This window comes from Typopeltis vanoorti, chromosome 9 (assembly GCF_054136105.1).
Source record: "Typopeltis vanoorti isolate ZY-2024b chromosome 9, IOZ_Tvanoo_1.0, whole genome shotgun sequence".
In the NCBI taxonomy this organism is placed as follows: Eukaryota; Metazoa; Arthropoda; class Arachnida; order Uropygi; family Thelyphonidae; genus Typopeltis; species Typopeltis vanoorti.
Genome location: NC_143557.1, coordinates 103167270 through 103188718, shown reverse-complemented (window position 1 = coordinate 103188718; position 21449 = coordinate 103167270). Strand labels below are relative to the sequence as shown.

The 21449-nt window shown below is 35.5% G+C and overlaps 1 protein-coding gene across 1 annotated transcript in view; it reads left to right on the top strand.

Annotated features, from left to right (window-relative positions):
* The window catches only part of LOC150103354 (techylectin-5A-like), a 31348-nt gene extending 12566 nt beyond the window's left edge, over positions 1-18782 (top strand). The window contains exons 3-6 of the mRNA XM_090398033.1: positions 596-753; positions 14335-14440; positions 18078-18242; positions 18336-18782. Of these exons, the coding sequence (XP_090254159.1) occupies positions 596-753; positions 14335-14440; positions 18078-18242; positions 18336-18613 (707 nt within the window). The 3' untranslated portion in view covers positions 18614-18782. The remainder of the gene's footprint in view (positions 1-595; positions 754-14334; positions 14441-18077; positions 18243-18335) is intronic.
* Positions 18783-21449: the final 2667 nt, after the last annotated feature.

Below are 21449 nucleotides of genomic sequence, written 5' to 3'. Positions count from 1 at the left end.
TTTAATTTATCGAAGGCAAAGTTTTTTAAGGATTTTCTATGCCAAAACAATCATAATATTTATTTGATAATTTTTGATGAAGAACGGTTTTAAACACTCAGGTGACTTCCGATTTTCAGCTGAAGTCACCTGAATTTTTAAAACAAACGCTCTGGGTGTTCTGAAGGGAATTTAAACTTGTGTTCTTTTAATCAAATAATAAAAAAGTGCAGGTTTGTAATGGCAGTCTTGTGACGTGTTTCCACACACACACACACACACACAAGATTTCGATATGGAAACATAAATTTTTATATTTTAAGTATTCAAATTTTATTAAAATTTTTATGCTTTTTTTTCTGTTCAAAATATGTTTCACTCAGTTGTTTTTATTTATTATTATTTATTTATTTAAAAATAGTGGCAACTCGCCAATAAGAGATTTACATGCAAAATTTCAAGTATGTTGAACTCCTATGAATGAAATGTTTATAGGAGTCCAAGTATTCTTTTTTTACACAATTAGCGATTATTTTAAGGATACTTCGCATTTTTATGTATCCATTTTATTTGAAATAAGATTAATTAATTAAGGAGTCTCTTTGTTTATGATAAGGTGACACGTTGTGTCCGAAGAAACCTGTCGACTGTGAAGAGATTTTCTTTTGTGGCCATAAAAATAGTGGACTATACACCATTTGGCCGAGAAGCCGCTTAGTTGACGGAGATGTTACAGTTTATTGTGATATGGAAACAGATGGAGGTGGTTGGACGGTAAGTAGACTGAAATATTTCATTTGCTTCAAGAGCAAAAGTAACCAATTTATTACTTTAAAGTATCGCCGTGTAGCTACTGACACCTATGGCAAGATTTACATTCTTACCAGCATTCGAAGAACCCATTTATATTTTTGTTTTTCCTATTATGTGCTTGAGATAACATGCTTACTTTTATTACACAGTTATTAATACTAATTGTTATATTTACTTTAAAAATAATAGTATAATTATATTTTGCTTTCTAATATTATCTTTATAATCTTATATTTTAAAATATTTCTATAAATTATAAATATATATATATATATATATATATATATATATATATATATATATATATATAATACCTTTAATTATCTCCGATCGTAATACTACTATAAGTAATGCAATTCAGTTATGAGATTTCTGGGGGCGTAATGGCGGTTGCCAAGTGTTTATATATGTGATCAGTGATTTAAATAGTCGTTATGATTTTCTGAAGAAAAGTTTATTTATTTTGTAAAATATTTGCTACTGATGCTGGTAGATCGATTTGATCTACGGGATATTTATATATAGAGGTAAGTGTTCTTCATTCTGTGAAACATTTACTACCTTTGCTGGTAGATCGACTTGATCTACGGGATATTTACATTGGGCTCTAAGTCCCACTTCTCAAACTTTATTTTAATAGAGTTGTTGCCTTCTGTTAATCATGACAAAACCTCTCAATGAAGGCATATTTGAAGAAGTTTACAAAGAATTCCTAAGATTAGGAAAACTTTTGAGCGACAACTGGCCAGGAAAAGTAAAGCTCTTAGATACATTCCCCCCTACAGCAGTCACAGAAGATAGGATGGATGATTCTAATGAAGGAAGTATGTTGACTGAACCAGAATCAAGTCACTCCACGAATACAGAGAATGCTGCATCTCAGGATAATACTCCGCAGTTTGTGGAAACCAACACAGAATTTCAAACAGTCAAAAAGAAAAGGAAAATCTCCTCTACTGCAGATACACCCAAAACAGTGGAGATAGAACCAGATAATGTAATTAAAGAAAGGGTACCCCCAGTCGTCCTAAGGGCCAAGGAGCACTGGACGTCCGTTGCATCCACAATGAAATCTTCAGATATCACCTTCATTAAAGCCACAAACACAGAAGAAGGGATTCGCATACAACCTAAAACATCATCAGATTACAGAAAAATGACCAAACTTCTAGACAACAACAACTTGCCATATCACACTTTTGCACTCAACAGTGAAAAAAATTTAAAAGTAGTGTTAAGGGGAGTAACTGAAACATTACAAATGGAAGACCTCACTGCAGACCTCCAACTTAAGGGATTTAGCCCAGTTAAAGTCAGCCGAATGCGGAGAGCTGATAAAACACCCTATCCCCTAATTCTAGTAGAAATAAGCAAAGACCAAAATCATATATACAATCTCCAAACCATCTGTGATCTAGTCATAAAAGTTGAGGCATTGAAACATAAATCAACTACAACCCAGTGCCATAGATGCCAGAAGATTGGGCATGCCCAACGATGCTGCAAGGCCGAATTTCGTTGCGTTAAATGTGGTGGCAAACATGCATCAAATGAATGCCATAAACCTCGTACACTTCCAGCAAAATGTGCAAACTGCGGAGGACCACACCCTGCAAACTATAGGGGCTGTATAGCATTTCCTCAAAACCAAAAATTACAACTCAAAACCAGTAAACCTCTTCAAGAACAAGCGTCTTCCCATCAAACCATAGTCTCCACAACGGATGGAAGATCGTATGCTGAAGTTACAAGATCAACCTTCCAAAAAGACCCAAAACCAAAGCAGTCACAGCAAACCAACAAGCCTATCCTACTGAACATAACAAGTCACTTAGGTGAAATGCTTGCTGAACTCCAACAAACCAACCCAACTCAAGAAGCCAAAGATATCATCTTAAGGCATACACAATCACTCTTTATGGAAATTCTTAATGGATAAATCTAAAAGAAAACCGAAATCATTACAAATTGTTTCATGGAATGCAAATGGTTTATCTATCAAATTACAGGAGCTGCAGGAGTTTGCAGCAGAAACTCAAGCAGATATCATCCTCATAAATGAAACACATCTTCGTCCAAGTGACAAAATCAGAATCAATAGTTATAGCACTTACCGAACAGACAGATGCTTTGCTAGAGGTGGAGGCACTGCCATCTTTGTGAAAAGTAACATAAAACATAATTCAATAGCAGAACCCCAAACAGAACACATGGAAACTACAGGAATAGAAATACATATGGAAAATACAAGCAGCATTACGATATATGCAGCCTACAACCCCCCAAATAAAAAACTCCTTGAATCTGACTTAGAGGTGATACTAAATACAGGCAGAGCAGTGATTATAGCCGGAGATCTTAATGCCAAACACTCAGTCTGGAATAGCAGAAACTCAAATATTAATGGAAGAATACTCAACTCTTACACCACTTCAAGAAATATAACAGTAATAGGACCCACTGAACCCACACATTATGGAGCTACCGGTCGTCCTGATGTACTAGATATAGCTATATTAAAAAACATAGCGCACAGCTATCAGATACAAGCAATCAACGACTTAAGTTCTGATCATAACCCCATCATATTACAACTAGGCACCATACAAGATATAACAGAAAACACCACCGCATTTATAAATTGGAAACAACTTCCCTCAGCCTTCCAGGAAAACCTTGGTCCAATACCGCATATAACATCTGCTGAAGATGTAGAAAAAGCAGTGAAGACTCTTGAAAAACAACTGCTGACAGCTATAACGCAGGTAACAAATATAACCAAATGTACACCATCAAATAAACTTCCACAGGATATAAAACGTCTTATCCAAGAGAAAAACAGATTAAGAAGACAATATCAGAGAACAATGGACCCAGCGGATAAACAAGCAGTCAATAGAGCAACAAACCAAGTTCGATATGCCCTAAAGGACCACCGTAACCAACTCTGGAATAACAAAATTCTCCAATTAAACACAGAGGATCAATCAATATGGAAAATGATGAAATCACTCCGTTCAAAGCGTTTTACATTTCCTCCAATCCAAGGTGAATCTAATGTTGTCTACAACGACGAGGAAAAAGCTGAAGCATTTGCTGACAGTTTAGAAAAACAATGCAGCCCCAATTATATCAATACAGATATAAATTTCATAAGTAAAATTCACACCCAAGTGCGTAAAATAACTCCAAATGCCTCATTCCAATCCAATAACAAATCCGTATCACCAACAGAAGTATATGAGATTTTAAGAAAACTAAATAACAAAAAGGCTCCAGGTCCAGATGGAATAACAAATAAGGTACTCAAGTTACTTCCTCGCAAAGGGGTTATGCATCTAGTAGCCATCATTAATGCCATCTTCCGGCTAAATTATTTCCCACAACGATGGAAAATTGCCGACGTTTTCCTAATTCCCAAACCTGGGAAAAATACACAGTTTCCTGTAAATTACAGACCAATCAGCCTTCTTTCATGCATAGGTAAGATAGCCGAACGTGCTATTCTCACACGGCTTCAAGAGGCAACAGATATGAACCATATAATTCAAGATGAACAATTCGGCTTTAGGAAATATCACTCCACAACGCTACAAATTTACAGAGTTATCGAACATATAACCCAAGGGTATGAATGGCACCAACACACTGGCGGTGTTTTTCTAGACATCACCCAGGCATTTGATAGAGTATGGCATCATGGACTAATTTTTAAACTACACGAAGTTGGTATTCCATTGCCACTAGTGCTACTTATCAAATCATATCTACACAACAGAAAATTTAAAATAAAACTCAACGGTATCAGATCCACGGAGAGGAGAATCACGGCCGGAGTACCTCAAGGCTCTCTACTATCTCCCCTGCTCTTCTCCATATACATGGCAGATCTCCCCAAACTGTCTCCAGCTATCACCGCTCTGTATGCCGACGATACAATCATTATAGCCAGATCCCTCCGTCCACACCTGGCCACAATCAAGCTGCAGAGAGCAGTCAATGAATTGGAGGATTGGTACACCAAGTGGCGTATCGCAATTAATCCAAACAAAAGCTCTGCAGTACTTTTCACCAGACGTAAGGCAGAACCGAATACAAGCATACAAATGTTTGGTAAAATCATCCCTTGGCGCAATTCTACCAAATATCTGGGAATTCATCTTGATAGACGTCTAAACTTCAAGTCACATATGGATAGTGTTACCACTAAGGCAAGTCAGACTATAGCACAGCTATATCCACTTTTGAACAGGAACAGCTTCCTAAGCATAAGCAACAAAATCTTACTTTTCAAATCGGTAATCAGACCGCAACTAACTTATGCCTCTCCAACCTGGGGTCACACGACTAAAAGCAACATCAACAGACTTCAGATAATACAGAATAAATGCCTAAGAATGGCATTTAATGCCCCATGGTTCATCAGAAACATCCAATTACATCAAGAAGCCAATCTTCCAGATATTAAGACCTACATGACAAGCATTGCAGAGAAATTCTTCACAATCACGGATAATCACCCAAATCAGTTAGTTCGACAGGCAGCGGACTACAAGCCCTCAGATCGTTTCAAACATAAAAAACCGAAATCCTCCATCGCAAGAGAAAGCTGATACAGCCTCAATGCTCACAATGAGCGGGTAAATTACCCACAATAATCTCATCACCCACAATCTAAAATCCAGATGAAGGGATAAAGAGTCAAGGACTCAGTCCATCAACCAATTAAGTTCAAGTTCAAGTTCAGTAAATTTGTTTTGAGATTCCTCGTGTGGTTGCCGGGATAAGAATAGCACCAATGTAGCTAATGCATGTCGTACGAGGCGACTAAAATTGGTACCCTTGGAGGGTAATGGATGGCAATGCTGTAGCCAATGAAGTTTTAACTGAGGCTCGGCTATTGCTGTTACCCTCCTGCCATGATCAGAGCTTTATTATAGCTCAATAACACCTTATCCTTACACAGTCCTCTACAGACAACGGGGAATATGAAAAGCATTCTTGCTTCGCCCCTTTAAGCCAGTCCTTATAAGGACTATAAGGATATAAGGAAGTAAATTTGTTTTAGTTGTGTGGGAGCTATGTCTTCTAACATCTATAGAGGTTATTTGTGTTAGTTGTGTGGGAACTATGTCTTCTAACCTGTAGAGTTTACCAGTTATTGTTCGGAGTTTGTTGTCTAGATGGTTTATGTGGCTATTCCAGTTCATATTTGCATCGAAATAAATTCCAAGGTATCGTGTTGTTTCAACCTGAGCGATTGTAGTAGTTTTTACTGTTCAGTGTGTTTTTTATGTTGGAGAGTGAATGTTGGATGGTTATATATTTGTTATCAAGTGGATTTCTCAATCTCATTACATTTGTCTTATCTGAGTTAGGTGTATGGAGTTTTTGGTGAGCCAGTCTATGAGCAGATTTATGTCATGTTGCATATTTGTTTGGGCTATGCTTGAGTTATTATGGATGGATATTATAGCTGTATCGTCTGCGTATTGGAAGATCTTACCTTCAAGAGGTAGCTGAATGATATCGTGCGTATAAATGTTGAATAGAGATGGGGAGAGTACAGCTCCCTGTGGTACTCCACTGGTTACTGGTAGCTCTCTGCTTCGGTTTGACCTGATACGTGTGATATGCTTTCTATTTTGAAGATAGTTTGTAAACCACCTGTGAAGAGGCCCATCTATTCCAACATGCCTCAGATTTTCTAATAAATTTTGATGGTGAGTGTATCAAATGTTTTACTTAGATCAATAAAGACTACCATGGCAATTTTGTTTTTGTCTAAGGCGGTATTAATTACGTCTGTAAAGTCTTCCAAGAGAGATGCTATTCCCTTATTTTTCTGAAAACCGTATTGTGTTTTAAAGATAACATGAAAATTCTCTGTATATGCTGTGAGTTTCTTTAGTACGATCCACTCCATAATTTTATTGATAATTGGTAATGTTGCTATGGGTCTGTAATTGCTGATTAAATTTCATTTTCCATGTTTGTATATGGGTGTGTTTGTATATGGGTGTGGTATCTAACTTGTTTTAAATATTTTATTTAGTAATTTTAATAGGCTAGGGCCTAAGCTAGTTGCATGTTGCTTGATATCCCTAGGTCTTATACCATCAATTCCTGGGCCTTTGTTTGATTTGAGGTATTACCGACAGAAGTTCTGCTTCTTTATGGATGGGAACCATAATGTCTGTTTTGATTGTGGTCCAAGTGGTGGATCACGTTTTCTGATTGGAGGAATATTTCTGTGCGGTTCTTGGATAGAGTCTGCAAAGTATTGGTTAAAGTCATTTGCTAGTTCTTGTATAGGTTTTGCATCTTTCATGAAGCTGTGTTTTATGGTTTCGGAGGCGGTGGTGTTGGGAGCACAACACAATCTAGCATCTCATTAATCAGATACCAGGTTTGTTTCATGTTGTTTTGTGCGGAGGTTAGTTTGTCTCTGTAGTAGCTTCTTTTTGCATTTCTGATTTGTGTTGTAAGGCGATTCCTTGTTATCTTATATTCAGTTTTTAAACCTGTGTTATTTGGATATCACTTCAATTCTTTCCATAGAGCATCCTTTCTGTGTATTTCTAGGATTAAGTTTTGTGTTATCCAAGGATTTTGTGTTGTTCCTGAACGAATTCTGACTTTCTTTGCAGCTTTCGTATACTGTATATTTCCTCCAGAGTGAGTTTAATGTTGTTGTATAAGATATCTGCTGAATCTGATGCCATGTGTTCCCAGTCGGTTTTTCTTATTTCGTGATTGACTATTTCTTCGTCTGTTATTGTTTTATGTTCCTTTTCATCTGTGGGACATTGCATGGATATTGTCTTAGTGTGCAGGTTTAGAGCCATGAAGTAATGATTTGCTACTTTGCACTTTGTGACTGATGCAGTGTAATTGTTTTGTTGTGCTCGGACGTTTATATGATCTAGACAGGAGGCACTGATAGTATTTCCGAATATTTCTTCTGTAGTACACGATGTTATTGTTGGTATTAGGTTATACATGGATAGTGTGTTTAGGTATTGTACAGTGTTGTTCTGGTTCTCGTTTGCAATATTTATGTTTATGTCGCCGATTATCATTAGGTATTTGGTTTAACATATTTTGTGGCATGAAAGCCATCAGTTGTGTTCATGCAAGAATTTTATCATGTTTAAGTTTGATGGCCTGTAAATAGCATTTGGTATTATGGGATGCTGTATATTGGTGGTATTAGTGATGTCGATGCAAAGGGGTTCAGCATGCTCAAACTGATAGACAGTTTCTTTTGCTATTAATTTATGTTCGATAAATATTAATATTTCGCCCCCTATTTTTGTTTGGCGGCATGATCTATGTTGTAAAAAGCCTGGAATATGGAAAGCAGTCGCTTCGTCATTAGTTATGGATACTTCTGTTAGGATCAATATATTAATAACACCGGTGTAATTCCTCAGATAAACCTGTAACAATAGCCAATGTTTTCGGATGCTTCTGATGTTAATATGCAAAATGGAGAGTCATTTCGCTCGTACTGTGTGTTGTTTCCATGCATCAAGTGAGTCAAAATGCTGATGTATTCTGGTGTAATTACACCTATCTGATGGTTCACATTAATTTTTGTTGTGGTCTTCTTTTTGAACTAATTTGGAGTCTTTTGTTTCGCTCTGGCAGCCTATCTATGTCTTCCGAGCTTTTTATTTGTATCGACTTTGAAGTTTGTGACTTTCTCAAGAATATTTAGCCGTCTTTGATCCACACAAATTGATAAGTTTTTTCTGTTTTTGCTTTTCTTGTTTGGTACAACAGATTCTGATTGAATGGTGTTAAATGCTCAGATAGAAAGATTGGTGTAGTGTCTTGCGATGTGTTCAAATCCTTGGCAACTGGTTTTTTCAGTCTGCTGGCTTTTATGAGATTGTCTCTTGTGGACTTGCTTGTCAGGCGAACTATGACTGGTGCGGGTTGTGGCAAGCCTTGTTTTTTGTTCTTCCTGGGAATCCGATTTATGGTCTGAATATCATTATGCTGTAAGGGGGTGTCAATTGCATGGCCTAACTTTAAAACTACTTCTCTGAGATTTTCTGTGGATGCAGTTTCTGGAAGACCGTTTAATGACAAGATCTTATTTATGTTGTTGCTGATTTAAAAGTTCGTATTGTAGTTTTAGGGAATTGAGTTCTTGACGGAGTTAGGGTGTGTGTCTTTCATCAATTTGTGTTGCCTGCCAGTTAGTACGTTAATGCCGATTTTAATGTCTTTTACCGTTTGTAAGACTTCTTCGACTGTTGAATTATTATATAAAACAAACTCTTCATGCTGGCTAATTTTTGTGTTATTTTTTATTCTGTTTATCAAAGAGTTCTTGGACAAGATCTACTAAGCTGGCTTTTATATTCTCTAAACCTTTTTCTAGTAATAAATTTACGGAATTCAAATTATGACTTACCTGTATTTTTTTGTCTGTTCAGTTCATCGTCCGATTCTGTCTCCAGTGTGATTGGTTGCACCGTGGGTGACGGCGTTTCTTTGTTTTCTCTGCAGTATATGCACTTCCATTCTTCTCGTTTGCCATTGGATTTGCGTTGCCATGTTGTTTCCGAAAATCTGGAACATGTAAAGTGAAGATTACTAAGGCATTTCCTGCAGGTTATATGACTTCCGTCGGACGATAAATCCTTCAGGCACTTGTTGCACTTAATGACTCACCTTTCTTCCCTTGGACAACTGTAAAGATGGCGACGTCCTTTGTTCTATGCTCGATAGTGACCACGGTTAACTCTGTTCAATTTTCAGCACACTCAAAATTTGGATTCCACTTGGCTGATTTCGGTGAATTATATATCACTGTCTTCAGCGTGACAAGTAGAATTACTTTGTGACACTTTTAAATTAAAAACAGGAGTTAGAACCACTTTAAAACTATAAAAAAATGAGCAGCGATACCACTTTAAAACTATAAAAAAATGAGCAGCGATACCACCAACTGTTCGTATACCTACACAGCGCCCTCTCATCATCTTATAATAATAATAATAATAATAATAAGTAACGCAAAATGGGCAAGATACTTTACAGGGAAGAGACTTAATTACGTCATTCTTTCAGTCTTGTAAGACGGGTAGCTATCCTGAGAGTTTTTTTTTCTTTTTCCCTTCTTCAGTGCAACACCATGATTTCAGTTGGAATATGTATTCCAACCTGGAATATATATCTCAGTTATGATTTCAGATATATATTCTGTTTATATAGTTCACACACACACACACACACACACACACACACACACACACACACACACACACACACACACACACACACACACACACACACACACACACACACACACACACACACACACACACACGCGCGCGCGCGCGCGCATATAAAACAGAAGATCACGCAAAATTTAGAGACGATAACTCAGATTCTTAAATTAAAAGAATAATATCGATCGAGTAAGGGTCCCTTTTAAATTGATGGTTATTCTGTGCTTCTCAATCGACTCTATTACAATTTTTATAATTCAACGATAAAAAAAAAGGCAAAATAAAATCAGAGTTTTGACTAATTACACGAGCTTTAAGAAAACGATTATCCACAAGCTTCCCTGGATTCATCATAGCACTCGTATTCCATCTACCCGAATCTAAACTAGATTTTCTTCTTCTTTGGAAATGAGGCAAAACCAAAGAACAAGAGAAGAATAATTTGAACCCAAACGGTAAGAAATGTGATTATCGACAATGCAACATAAGCATCTGATAAGCACTGATTCTGGACAATATGGAAGTCGTATTGGTTCGAAATATGATTTTGAAAATATGCAGTGAGACTGAGAAGAAATGACAAAAAAAGAAAACAATAACATATGGCACCGAGAACTAATTCTCGACTACCAGCACTTCCTTGAAGATCATGAGGTCTATACAGTAAGCGCTTTCTCTAATCGATTTCTTCTTCTTTGGAAATGAGGCAAAACCAAAGAACAAGAGAAGAATAATTTGAACCCAAACGGTAAGAAATGTGATTATCGACAATGCAACATAAGCATCTGATAAGCACTGATTCTGGACAATATGGAAGTCGTATTGGTTCGAAATATGATTTTGAAAATATGCAGTGAGACTGAGAAGAAATGACAAAAAAAGAAAACAATAACATATGGCACCGAGAACTAATTCTCGACTACCAGCACTTCCTTGAAGATCATGAGGTCTATACAGTAAGCGCTTTCTCTAATCGATTTCGAGCGGTGTTCTCATAACGCAACAGCGCTCTGGATATGGCTGGTAAATGCAGCGAGGAGTTTTGCAACCCTATACAATGGTAATGGTGGAAGTGTAATTTTTTTAAAATATATAATTAGTCCCCTTGTTTTTATCGATAGTTCTAAGAATGAAGAGATGTAGACCGAATTAGACATTCCGAATAACACTGCACTTATATTCTGCAGTGAAGTACCAAATCTGTTCCGATGTCCCCTGTCATTGCACAGTATACCATAGAATGGTTTGAACAACATCGAGCCAGTAAATAAGAGGTCAGTTATTTCTGATCTAATCTGGATCTTGTGCATTTTGAGTTTAAGTGGAATGATAAGTGAGCCCTGAGCAGTGGTCATTGGAAACCAGTATCACTGGCTGAACTCAAGAAGTTGTGCACAAGAATGGTACGTTCATCTCCCTTGGAATTTGTGTCAGAAATGCATGCGTGAAATTTTTCCCACGTGGACTAAATACTGTAATACAAACTTATTATAACGGTAATATTTTCATCTTATCTCTGTTTCCCATTACAATACCCAATGAGGTGTAAATTATCTTAATTGTTTTAAGATAATTTACACTTCGTACACTTAATATGACATTGGCATACCTGTAACCATTAAGATGCATATTTCATATATGGTCTACTTCTACTAATTTGTTAAATATTTTTTGAAATACTTGCTCATCATTACTATAATCAAACCGCATTTTCAAAGATTTGAGGTGTAAGTTGTTCTTTTGTCACCATTAGTTTTACAGTTCAATTTATAAAAGACAGACATCAGCTTGGCAACCTTTAGTAAAATGCATACAAAGGTACTTATTTTAACATGAAATACAATTACTGCACTTTTAGTAGTGTTCGAGTGCTTTAAATAGTATAATTATTATTATTATTATTCCTGATACCTCCAAGGAGTCCGAAGACTCATTACGGGAGGACACCTACAACTGTCTGAACCACTACACCGAACCTACGAATCAACGCCATCTACCGCCCACCTCCACCGCAATCGTAAGTAATTTTTGTCTGTAAATTGCGTGTGTTCTGAAGGACCGATTTGTCCGTATGCGGGATGAAAAACCCGAGTTTCCAGGAGAAAAAACCCTGCTACTCCGTATGAGATCGGCTAACTCACCTTCGATTGAAATCGTCCAGATAAAGATTCCTCCCGTCGCGACGAGAATCGAACTTAGACCTATTTCAATCGAAGAGTGCAATGTACCATCGTTCTTCCAATTACGCTACGGAGGCGCTTAATAATATTAATTCTTTATCTTGTAATACAGTTTTTTAATGTTAGAAGTTAATATATCTTCGCAAATGTTGCCTATTTCTAAGTCCAGATAGCCTACGAAACTTTTTGCATTTCAATCCAACAACCTTTCGCAATTAATATAAAAATAATAATGGAATTTTATAACATCTTTTAAAATGATTGGTTGACTAGGCTGAAGAGTTTCAGAGTCAGAACTTTTTTTATTTTATTTTATATTTAAAATAATCATTATTATAACTTAGTATTGTAATCTACAATCCTTACTATCTGTGCTTGTATAAGAGCTTTTGGATCAGTTACGTTCGGCCATTACAAAGGATATAATAGAAGTTCTTAGTTTAAGATAGCAACCGATTAGAATATGATGGTTTTTTCTATCCATTTTCATGATACATTTAATTACTATGAAAATTATTAAAGCTATGATTATGGCAGGAGGGTAACAGCAATAGCCGAGCCTCAGTTAGAACTTCATTGGCTACAGCATTACCCTCCAAGGGTATTAATCACCGATGTTTAAGTAAAGGGGAACTCAAAAAATTCCGACGATCTCTAGGCCACTCCATAGTGGGCGAAAGACCGTTCATATCTCAGCGTAGGCTCCACTCAGTGACGGGCTCCCCCACCACAGAACAGAACCGCTCTTATTCGGAAGAAAAGCATTCACCGACAAAGTCCCTCACCGGGCCGTGCCGGAAAACACTTTCCCCAGAGACTCAAATTGCTCCCTTCAGGTAAAAACCTTAAGAGTACGAACTCAAACTCTCGAAACTCTGCGCCCAATGGGGTAACAGCAACAGCCGAACCTCAGTTAAACTTCATTGGCTACAGCATTGCCATCCATTATCCTCCAAGGGTATTAATCACCGCATCTCACGGACAAAAACCTCATATAATCAATCTGTGAAAACTATTCCTTATAAGGACTGGCTTAAAGGGACGAAGCAAGAATGCTTTTCATATTTCCCGTTATCTGTAGAGGACAGTGTAAGGATAAGGTGTTATTGAGCTATTAAAGCTCTGATCATGGCAGGAGGGTAACAGCAATAGCCGAGCATCAGTTAGGACTTCATTGGCTACAGCATTGCCATCCGTTACCCTCCAAGGGTATTAATCCACCACCGGACTGGCAACAAGCTCATCGTGAAAATTTCTTAAAGTTCTTAAAAGAACTGGGCGATGGACTGAGTCCTTGACTCTTTATCCCGTCATCTGAATGAAGATAATCTATGTGGATGGAGTGTTATTGAGCTAAAAAGCTCTAGTCATGGCTGGGTAACAGCAATAGCCGAGCCTTAGTTAAAACTTCATTAGCTACAGCATTGCCATTTGTTACCCTGGAAGTCCTAAAAAGGACTTTTTCAGTCTCGTGAAAACTATTTGATCCTTATAAGGACTGGCTTAAAGGGGCGAAGCAAGAATTCTTTTCATATTTCCCGTTATCTGTAGAGGACAGTGTATGGATAAGGTGTTATTGAGCTATTAAAGCTCTGATCATGGCAGGAGGGTAACAGCAATAGCCGAGCCTCAGTTAGAACTTCATTGGCTACCGCATTGCCATCCATTACCCTCCAAGGGTATTGGATTGAATACAATTCAATCGTGAAAACTATGAAAATGAAAAGTTAAATTTAAAAGAAATTTATTTATTCAGTTTTATACTGTGTGAAAAAGAAAGTTAAATATTTTTATATTTTAAAAAAGTTTACATATTTTTAAATAAATCCACTTAAATATAATTTATCCTTCTTAATTTTATATACTATATTATAATACAATATAACATAATATATAATAAAAATAAAATATAAAATAAATTAAAATATAATATAAATATAAACATAATGCAATATATAAATATAATATAAGATATAATTTGCGATTTATTGTTATGTTAATTATAAAGATTTGTTAGCTTTAAATATAGTAAATATCAGTTTCAGAGTAATTTCATCAGAATATTTTATTTTTCTATGATGATGATTAATATGTAGCATTCATCCTAATTTCAGGTAATACAGAGAAGAGGTGATTTTGGAAAAGCTAACGATTTCTTCTTTGCTGATTGGCTATCTTACAAATTAGGATTTGGAAGCGTTCGGCAAGATTTCTGGCTAGGTAAATATATAAAAAAAAATGATAACGAATGGAAAATGTCCTTGCATTTAGCTTGGTATTTTTCAAGTGCATTTTTCAAGACTTTCTTTTAAATAAATTACTTTTTCTATATTTTATATAATGAATTTTTGTTTGTTCTTCTTACGCCTTTATCAGATTGCAATAAGTTTTATTGTTGATATGGAGAACCGGTGTTAAACACAAAAGAAATAAGTCTGCTATTGATACGATATTAAAGATTAGATGTTTCATTTTCTGAATGTTGAACTACGAAAGCATATACCGCAATATGGTATACTTAAATTCATTAAAGCTGTTTTCGTATTTATTATTACTTGAAACCTCCAGGAAGTGCAAAGACTCATCGTGGGAGGGCATCTACTCCACAACGCTCCCTCTCCACCACTCAATCTACCAACTACAACTAACCGCAACTACACCACCACGATCTACCGCCCACCACCACCACCGCTGATATTTCCACAGACAATCACAAGCATCCATGCCCATGACGGGATTCGAACCCGTAGCCTTTTGGTGGGAGAACAGATACGCTAACCATTATTTCTCTACGTAGTCAACTTTTTTTACTCACTATATTTATAGCATTCTTAATAAACGTTCATTTTTCACATAGATTTGGTTCATTTGAGTTCTTGATTACACGGTCTGGAATCTATACGAAAGCAGATATGTCTTTTCATCAAATGTTTAGTTCAAAAATGGAAGCATAAATATGATCATTTCTTTGGTAGATATCAAAGAAGCTTGAAAGTTTTCTGAAATTTAAAACTTTTTATTTCTTTATTTTTTGCTGAATGCGAACATTAAATATAAAAAAATAGGAGTGACAGTGTTTGTACTAATATAACTTGCGTTACTATTTTTTAATGAATATATATTAGGCTCTTTGGTTGGAAAGATACTTGTATTCGAATCCCATCCAGGATGCAAAGAGCCTTTAGAAGGGTATTTCAACAGAGGTGTGACTTAGCCTATCATTAGATTTGAAAGGGAATTTTTCCTGGAATTTAAATTTTTTTAATTTAGAAAGAAAGCCAGATCGAAATAAGAAATACACAATAGACAAACATTGCACGCTGTGCACAGGACTTATCAAAGATTATTTAGGTTTTTATGACGTCAAATTACTTGGCTGTGACAGATAACCAGTCTTAACAATTCAAGGTATCAATAATTGGTCGCTCCTGTCTTGCGTTATTAGGTATATATAACTTCAGTATACATAATTCTGTTTATCATTAAGAATATGGTGTTACACCGGAATTATATCAAAAGAAAGTAAAATATTTTATAAATTTCGATTCAATTACTAACATAATTTCTAAGAAACTTTTCATTATTCTTTAAATCAGAAATTTTAATTCATTTTTTCTTTCTAGAAGAAACACCTTAATCTAGCTAGAATTTCTCTCTAATAAATATTATTTCGGAAACAAATAGTTCGGAAAGAGCCGAATCCAATACCCTTGGAGGGTAATGGATGGCAATGCTGTAGCCAATGAAGTTCTAACTGAGGCTCGGCTATTGCTGTTACCCTCCTGCCATGATCAGAGCTTTAATTGCTCAATAACACCTTATCCCTACACTGTCCTCTACAGATAACGGGGAAGATGAAAAGCATTCTTGCTTCGCCCCTTTAAGCCAGTCCTTATAAGGACTATAAGGATAGTTCGGAAAAGAAATAGTTTTAGGACTATTTTTTCTATTCTACACCGTGATCAACAGTAGAAGCAAGCTGGATATACTTAACAAACTACTTATATATAAGATGGCAATACGACCAGTCATCACTTACGCATCCTCTGCATGGAGTCATACCTCGAATACAAATATTCAAAAACTGCAGAGGATACCTAACAAATGCCTGAGGATGATTCTGGATGCTCTATGGTTTATAAGAAATTCACAGAGAAGGCAACATTCCTTACATCTCCTCCCGTCTCCATGATCTAGCAGAAAAGTTCTTCATCAAGGCAAGTAATCATCCAAACCTGCTGATCAAACAAGCTTCAGACTATAATGAAGCAGAATACTATAAATATAAAAGACCCAAATCAATCTTATGCTCAGCTGAACACAGCTAATCTCAATGCCCTCACAGGGCGAGCCTAGAGCTCAATAACACTCCACTCAAAGAATTTCCCTCACAGACAAAGGGGAATATGAAAAGCATCAGTGCTACACCCACCCATCAAACAAGTAATGTTCTGCGTCTGCATTTTCTCTTTCTGGCAGGGAAAGTGGATTCCAGAGAGTAACAGATGGCAATGCTGTAGTCAATGAAGTTTTAACTGACGCTCGGCTATTGCCATTGCCCCGCCATGTATAGCTCAATAACACGCCATCCATACATTTTCTTCTAAAGATAACGAGGAATATGAAAAGCATTATTGATTCACCCATTTAGAAAAAAAAATCTCTTTCTAACTGATTGCTATTCGCATATAATAATTTGATTATCCCTCTATATCATTGAGCATCAAGCACATAATATCATCAATTTCTCCTCTGCTTCAAGTCAACATTTCTAAGTTCCAGACTTGTTATGCTGTCCCGAATACATGCCCCAAACATTCAATGTATTATCAATACCAGAGTCGAAATATTCCCAAATAAGCACGTATCCTCTTTTTCTTCGTATTCGATCACTTCTGCAATATTGCCATTATCATTTCACACTTTGATATTAAGTCCCCATTCAGCCATGGCGTAGAAAACTCCGACATACACGACTTTTTTAAACTGTCGCGAGTTGATGATTTTAGACCTGCTGCTAAAATCATCAACTAAACAGAATTAATGCTAAACAGAATTATATACTAAAGCATATATAATTCTGTTTAGCATTAAAAATATGATGTTACATTGGCATTATATTAATAAAAAATAAAATATTTTATAAAGTTCAATTTATCTACTAATATCATTTCCAAAAACTTTCTATTATTCTTTCAAATACAAAAATTTCAATTTATACTTTCTCATTAGAAAAAACACCTTAATTTAGCTAGGATTACTTTTATACAATAGCTTCCCACTCGAGGAAGTTATACGTCTGTCATATTTTATTTTATGACCGAGATTTTCTGTTTGTAGTTTTCAATCCCGGAATCTCCACCCATCCTACTTTCTAAATTCCCTGCTATCGATTTTGTCAGTTCTGTAGATGTAGATAACTCAACTAATTAATATTCAATCTACATGTAATTTTCTGAGCCTAGATTACCTTCATTTATTTTACCCTCCCAAATTCTGAGCTTAGTTCATTGTATTATTTCACACGTATTTATTACGATATGTAGTATTTGATATAATTCAGCTTTTTATAATCAGCATTTATAAATAAATCTAAAAATTATCTTTGTCTTTCTGCACTTCCTCGTGTTATAAATGACAGTCAACACACACTGTCTGCGGAAATGGCTTCAAGTTGAGTTGCCACGGTAATGAATGACTTCTCTGAACATGAATACCATTGAGAAAAACATATTTTTATGACTATCCGAGATCATTTAATATTTTCATTTTGGTTTTCGTTAAGTTCAATGAACGTATTTTGATAATTTGTTGTTTAGTACATTTAACTAATGAAAATCTACTTTTTTTTTTAAAGGTAATGATGTGATTACCGCTTTGACTAATCAGAAAGCGTGTTCCCTCAGAATTGACATGATGGATTTAGAAGGAGAGAGACGGAATGCCATTTATGATAATTTCTGGGTAGACAATGAAGATTATAATTATACTTTGCACGTTCGGGGATTTACTGGAAACGCAGGTAAAGTAACAGTAATTACTATTCTTATAATATAAGATTAAATAATTTTTGTTTACTATCTTAAAGATTATACCATCTTTTTTTCTTTACTAGGTGATTCCTTGTCTCCTCACAACAAACAACAGTTTACCACAAAGGATCGAGACAATGATAGTAACCCAAGTAGCAACTGCGCAACCGCATATAAAGGAGGATGGTGGTATGCTAACTGCCACAGTTCAAACTTGAATGGTCTTTATTTGAATGGCACGCATGTTAGTTATGCCGATGGTATCGAGTGGTACACCTGGAGGGGTCATAATTATTCGTTACCATTAGTGGAAATGAAAATACGAAGTCTATATTTCAACAAAGAGCCCATTCCAATGTAAGGGACACTGTAAACATAATCCTGTTGGAATTCCATTTAAATTTTATTGTGACAACTTTAAGGTACTTGATTATTGATATTCTTTACAACAAAACCTGGAAGATTTGAAAGAAACTTTAGTGAGAATGAACTATGTTTGCAAAGTTTAAATAAACGGATTTAGTGTCTCATTTTCATGTCTGATTCAGTAAAATCAGTCAATGATGATCAAGTATCTCATTTGTTTTTGTTTTTTTGTTTTTAACTTAAAGAGAAAATATTAATTCAGTTGCTCAAACATGAACTGAAAAACTTCCAGTTGTTAAAATCTTAAGTCATTTCATAATAATTTTACTTATCTTTTGATTAAAAAGTTTTATTTATATATTAAGTTAGCAGGAGTAAAATAATATAAAAAAATCCAGTAAAGTTATTATTATTCCTTATGTGGTAGACAACATTCCTTATAGCACTAACTTATGAAAATAGTCATTGGCTAGTCTCCAACCTTTATCATCACAACAACAGAGTTAGCCGAATATTATACAAGAATTCCAAGGGCAATTATTAATGCTTCATCTTCCAAATCATAACAGGCATTATTGCATGTTTTCCGATTTTTACCTGAGTTATGAGGAGAAATGCTACGGTTTACATGCTAAGAAAATATTTTCCTGCCCTAATAATTAAATAACAAAAGGAAAAAACTAGTTAAATAATAATTTTCTTTTTAAATCAAACTCTCGTAAAGCAATAGAAAGATAGATGATAAAAACACTAGTAACAAATAGCTCTTGCGTTGAATATTATTGGAATAGGCTTCCCACGGAAAAATGAGTGTATTGATTGTTTTATGATTAAAAGTAATCATCTTGAAGTACATATTTCATTTCCACGTATCTTTCCCTAATTAAAGTTACGTGAAAGATTTTTTTCAATTTTTGGAAATGTTTAAGTTTTCTGGGTTAAGTCTTAGTTGACCTTATACAGTATTTAAAAAAAAAAGAACATAGTTTGAAATAATAATTTAAAATGTTTAATTACTTAATATCTTTTTAAAAATATTTTATACAGTATAATTCATTAACATTCTTTTTCAAATACATGATATAAAATATATGTCAATAAAAGCATATGATAATATCATACATTTTTAAATCATAAAATGATGTAAAAATATATAAATCGTTTCATACATCGCACGTAAAATGTTTCAGATTTTTATTTATTTATTTATTCTTATGGCGAAAAGAATAAATGCAGCTATAGGTCAATGGTCCAGAAAGACAATTCAGTGCCTCATCCGTCACTTAGTGGATGTTACCATGAAATTGGCGTATTGGGCAGTCGTTCACAATATGAGTGATCATCTGGGCTATGGGGGAACAGTCACAATAAGGGTGGTCTGAAGGTTTGCATTTGTGTAGTTGGTAGCCACATCTTCCCTAGTTAGTTCTGATCCTGTTGATTGATGACAAAATCTTCCTAGGAAGAGCAAAACCAGGCTGCGAAGCACAGAGATCTTCAACCACGAAGTCAGTTGTTGGACCAGTATTCTCTCCACATTTAGATGTTGATGGTAAGGCAGCTGAAGAGAGTTCGTCCATAGATCAGAAAGGGTTTCTCGATTTTGGGTGAAGACTAGGTGGATTTTTGAGAGTCTTGTGCAGGGGAAGGAGCGGGTTGAGACAGCCTTCTTGTCCCCCCCCCGTCAGTAGTGTTACCCTCGCGATACATTGCTGGTTCTTCAGACACAATAAGCTCCGGAGATGTCACACTGGTAGGTAGCATAAAGCTAATGTCTCTAACCAGGCGTCCAAATGTACCAAACCCTCCTGGACCACATGCAGTAACCATATTTCAGATTAATAATTCTATAATACTGTTACCTATGGTACCTCTATCCTGTTAAAAGAGTTGAATCACGTAACGAGCCATTTCATTATTAGTTTCCAAAATACTTAATAAATGTGGAAAACGCATTTTGAAAGAATAAAAATACATATTATATTAATATAGATATTAGGTTGATTTGCAAGCTGCTTGGAAATATTTTACTGATAGTGAAGTGCAAACTTTGGGAAGACATGCCTGAAAGTTATCAAGGCTAGAGAGTAGTTCAGATCGTTTTACTGTAGAAAATTATGTGGGGAAAATACTGCTGAGTCACCAAGTCTCTTCCTACTGACAAATTCAGTAGGAAGAGATTTGGTAGGAGATAAGTTTCCCAAGTGACAATTCGGAGAGAAATAATCTTGCTTGATATATATGGCACTCAGATTGGGAACGTTTAGGAGATCAGGTTAGATTACAAACGTGCCACTTGAGTACATTTGGCTAGAGCAAGTGATTTAAATTAAGGTGTATGTGAGGAAAATGAAAAAAAAAAAAAAACGTCCGAGTATTTATGTTAGTGGGAACCATTTGTTTACATTTGTTTGATGTCTCAAAATGAGGTTATTTAAACTACTACAGGAAGATAAGATATTTTGGGAATTATATTAACTGCCAATTCTTTAAAATAGATTATAAGTTCTCACCTACTTAAAATCTAATTATACGTGATTGCAGATTTCTTCATTTATGGGATCAGTTTGTTAAAAGGCAGAAATAGTTTGGCAGATCGCGGATACGAAGAATATTCCAAAAAAATAATAAAATGTTCGCATCAACTTCAGGGTAAAACAACTTAACCGAAATTAAACAGCACATTGTGCGAAGACCAAAATAACGGGGTTACTGTATTGTGATTTATTTAGACTTTAGCAAACACTTTGCTTTTATTTAGGGATACCTTGAATAATTTAATGTTTAAATTTATTCGTTGCAATGAATTTCGTAATAAACCTGTAGTCAAC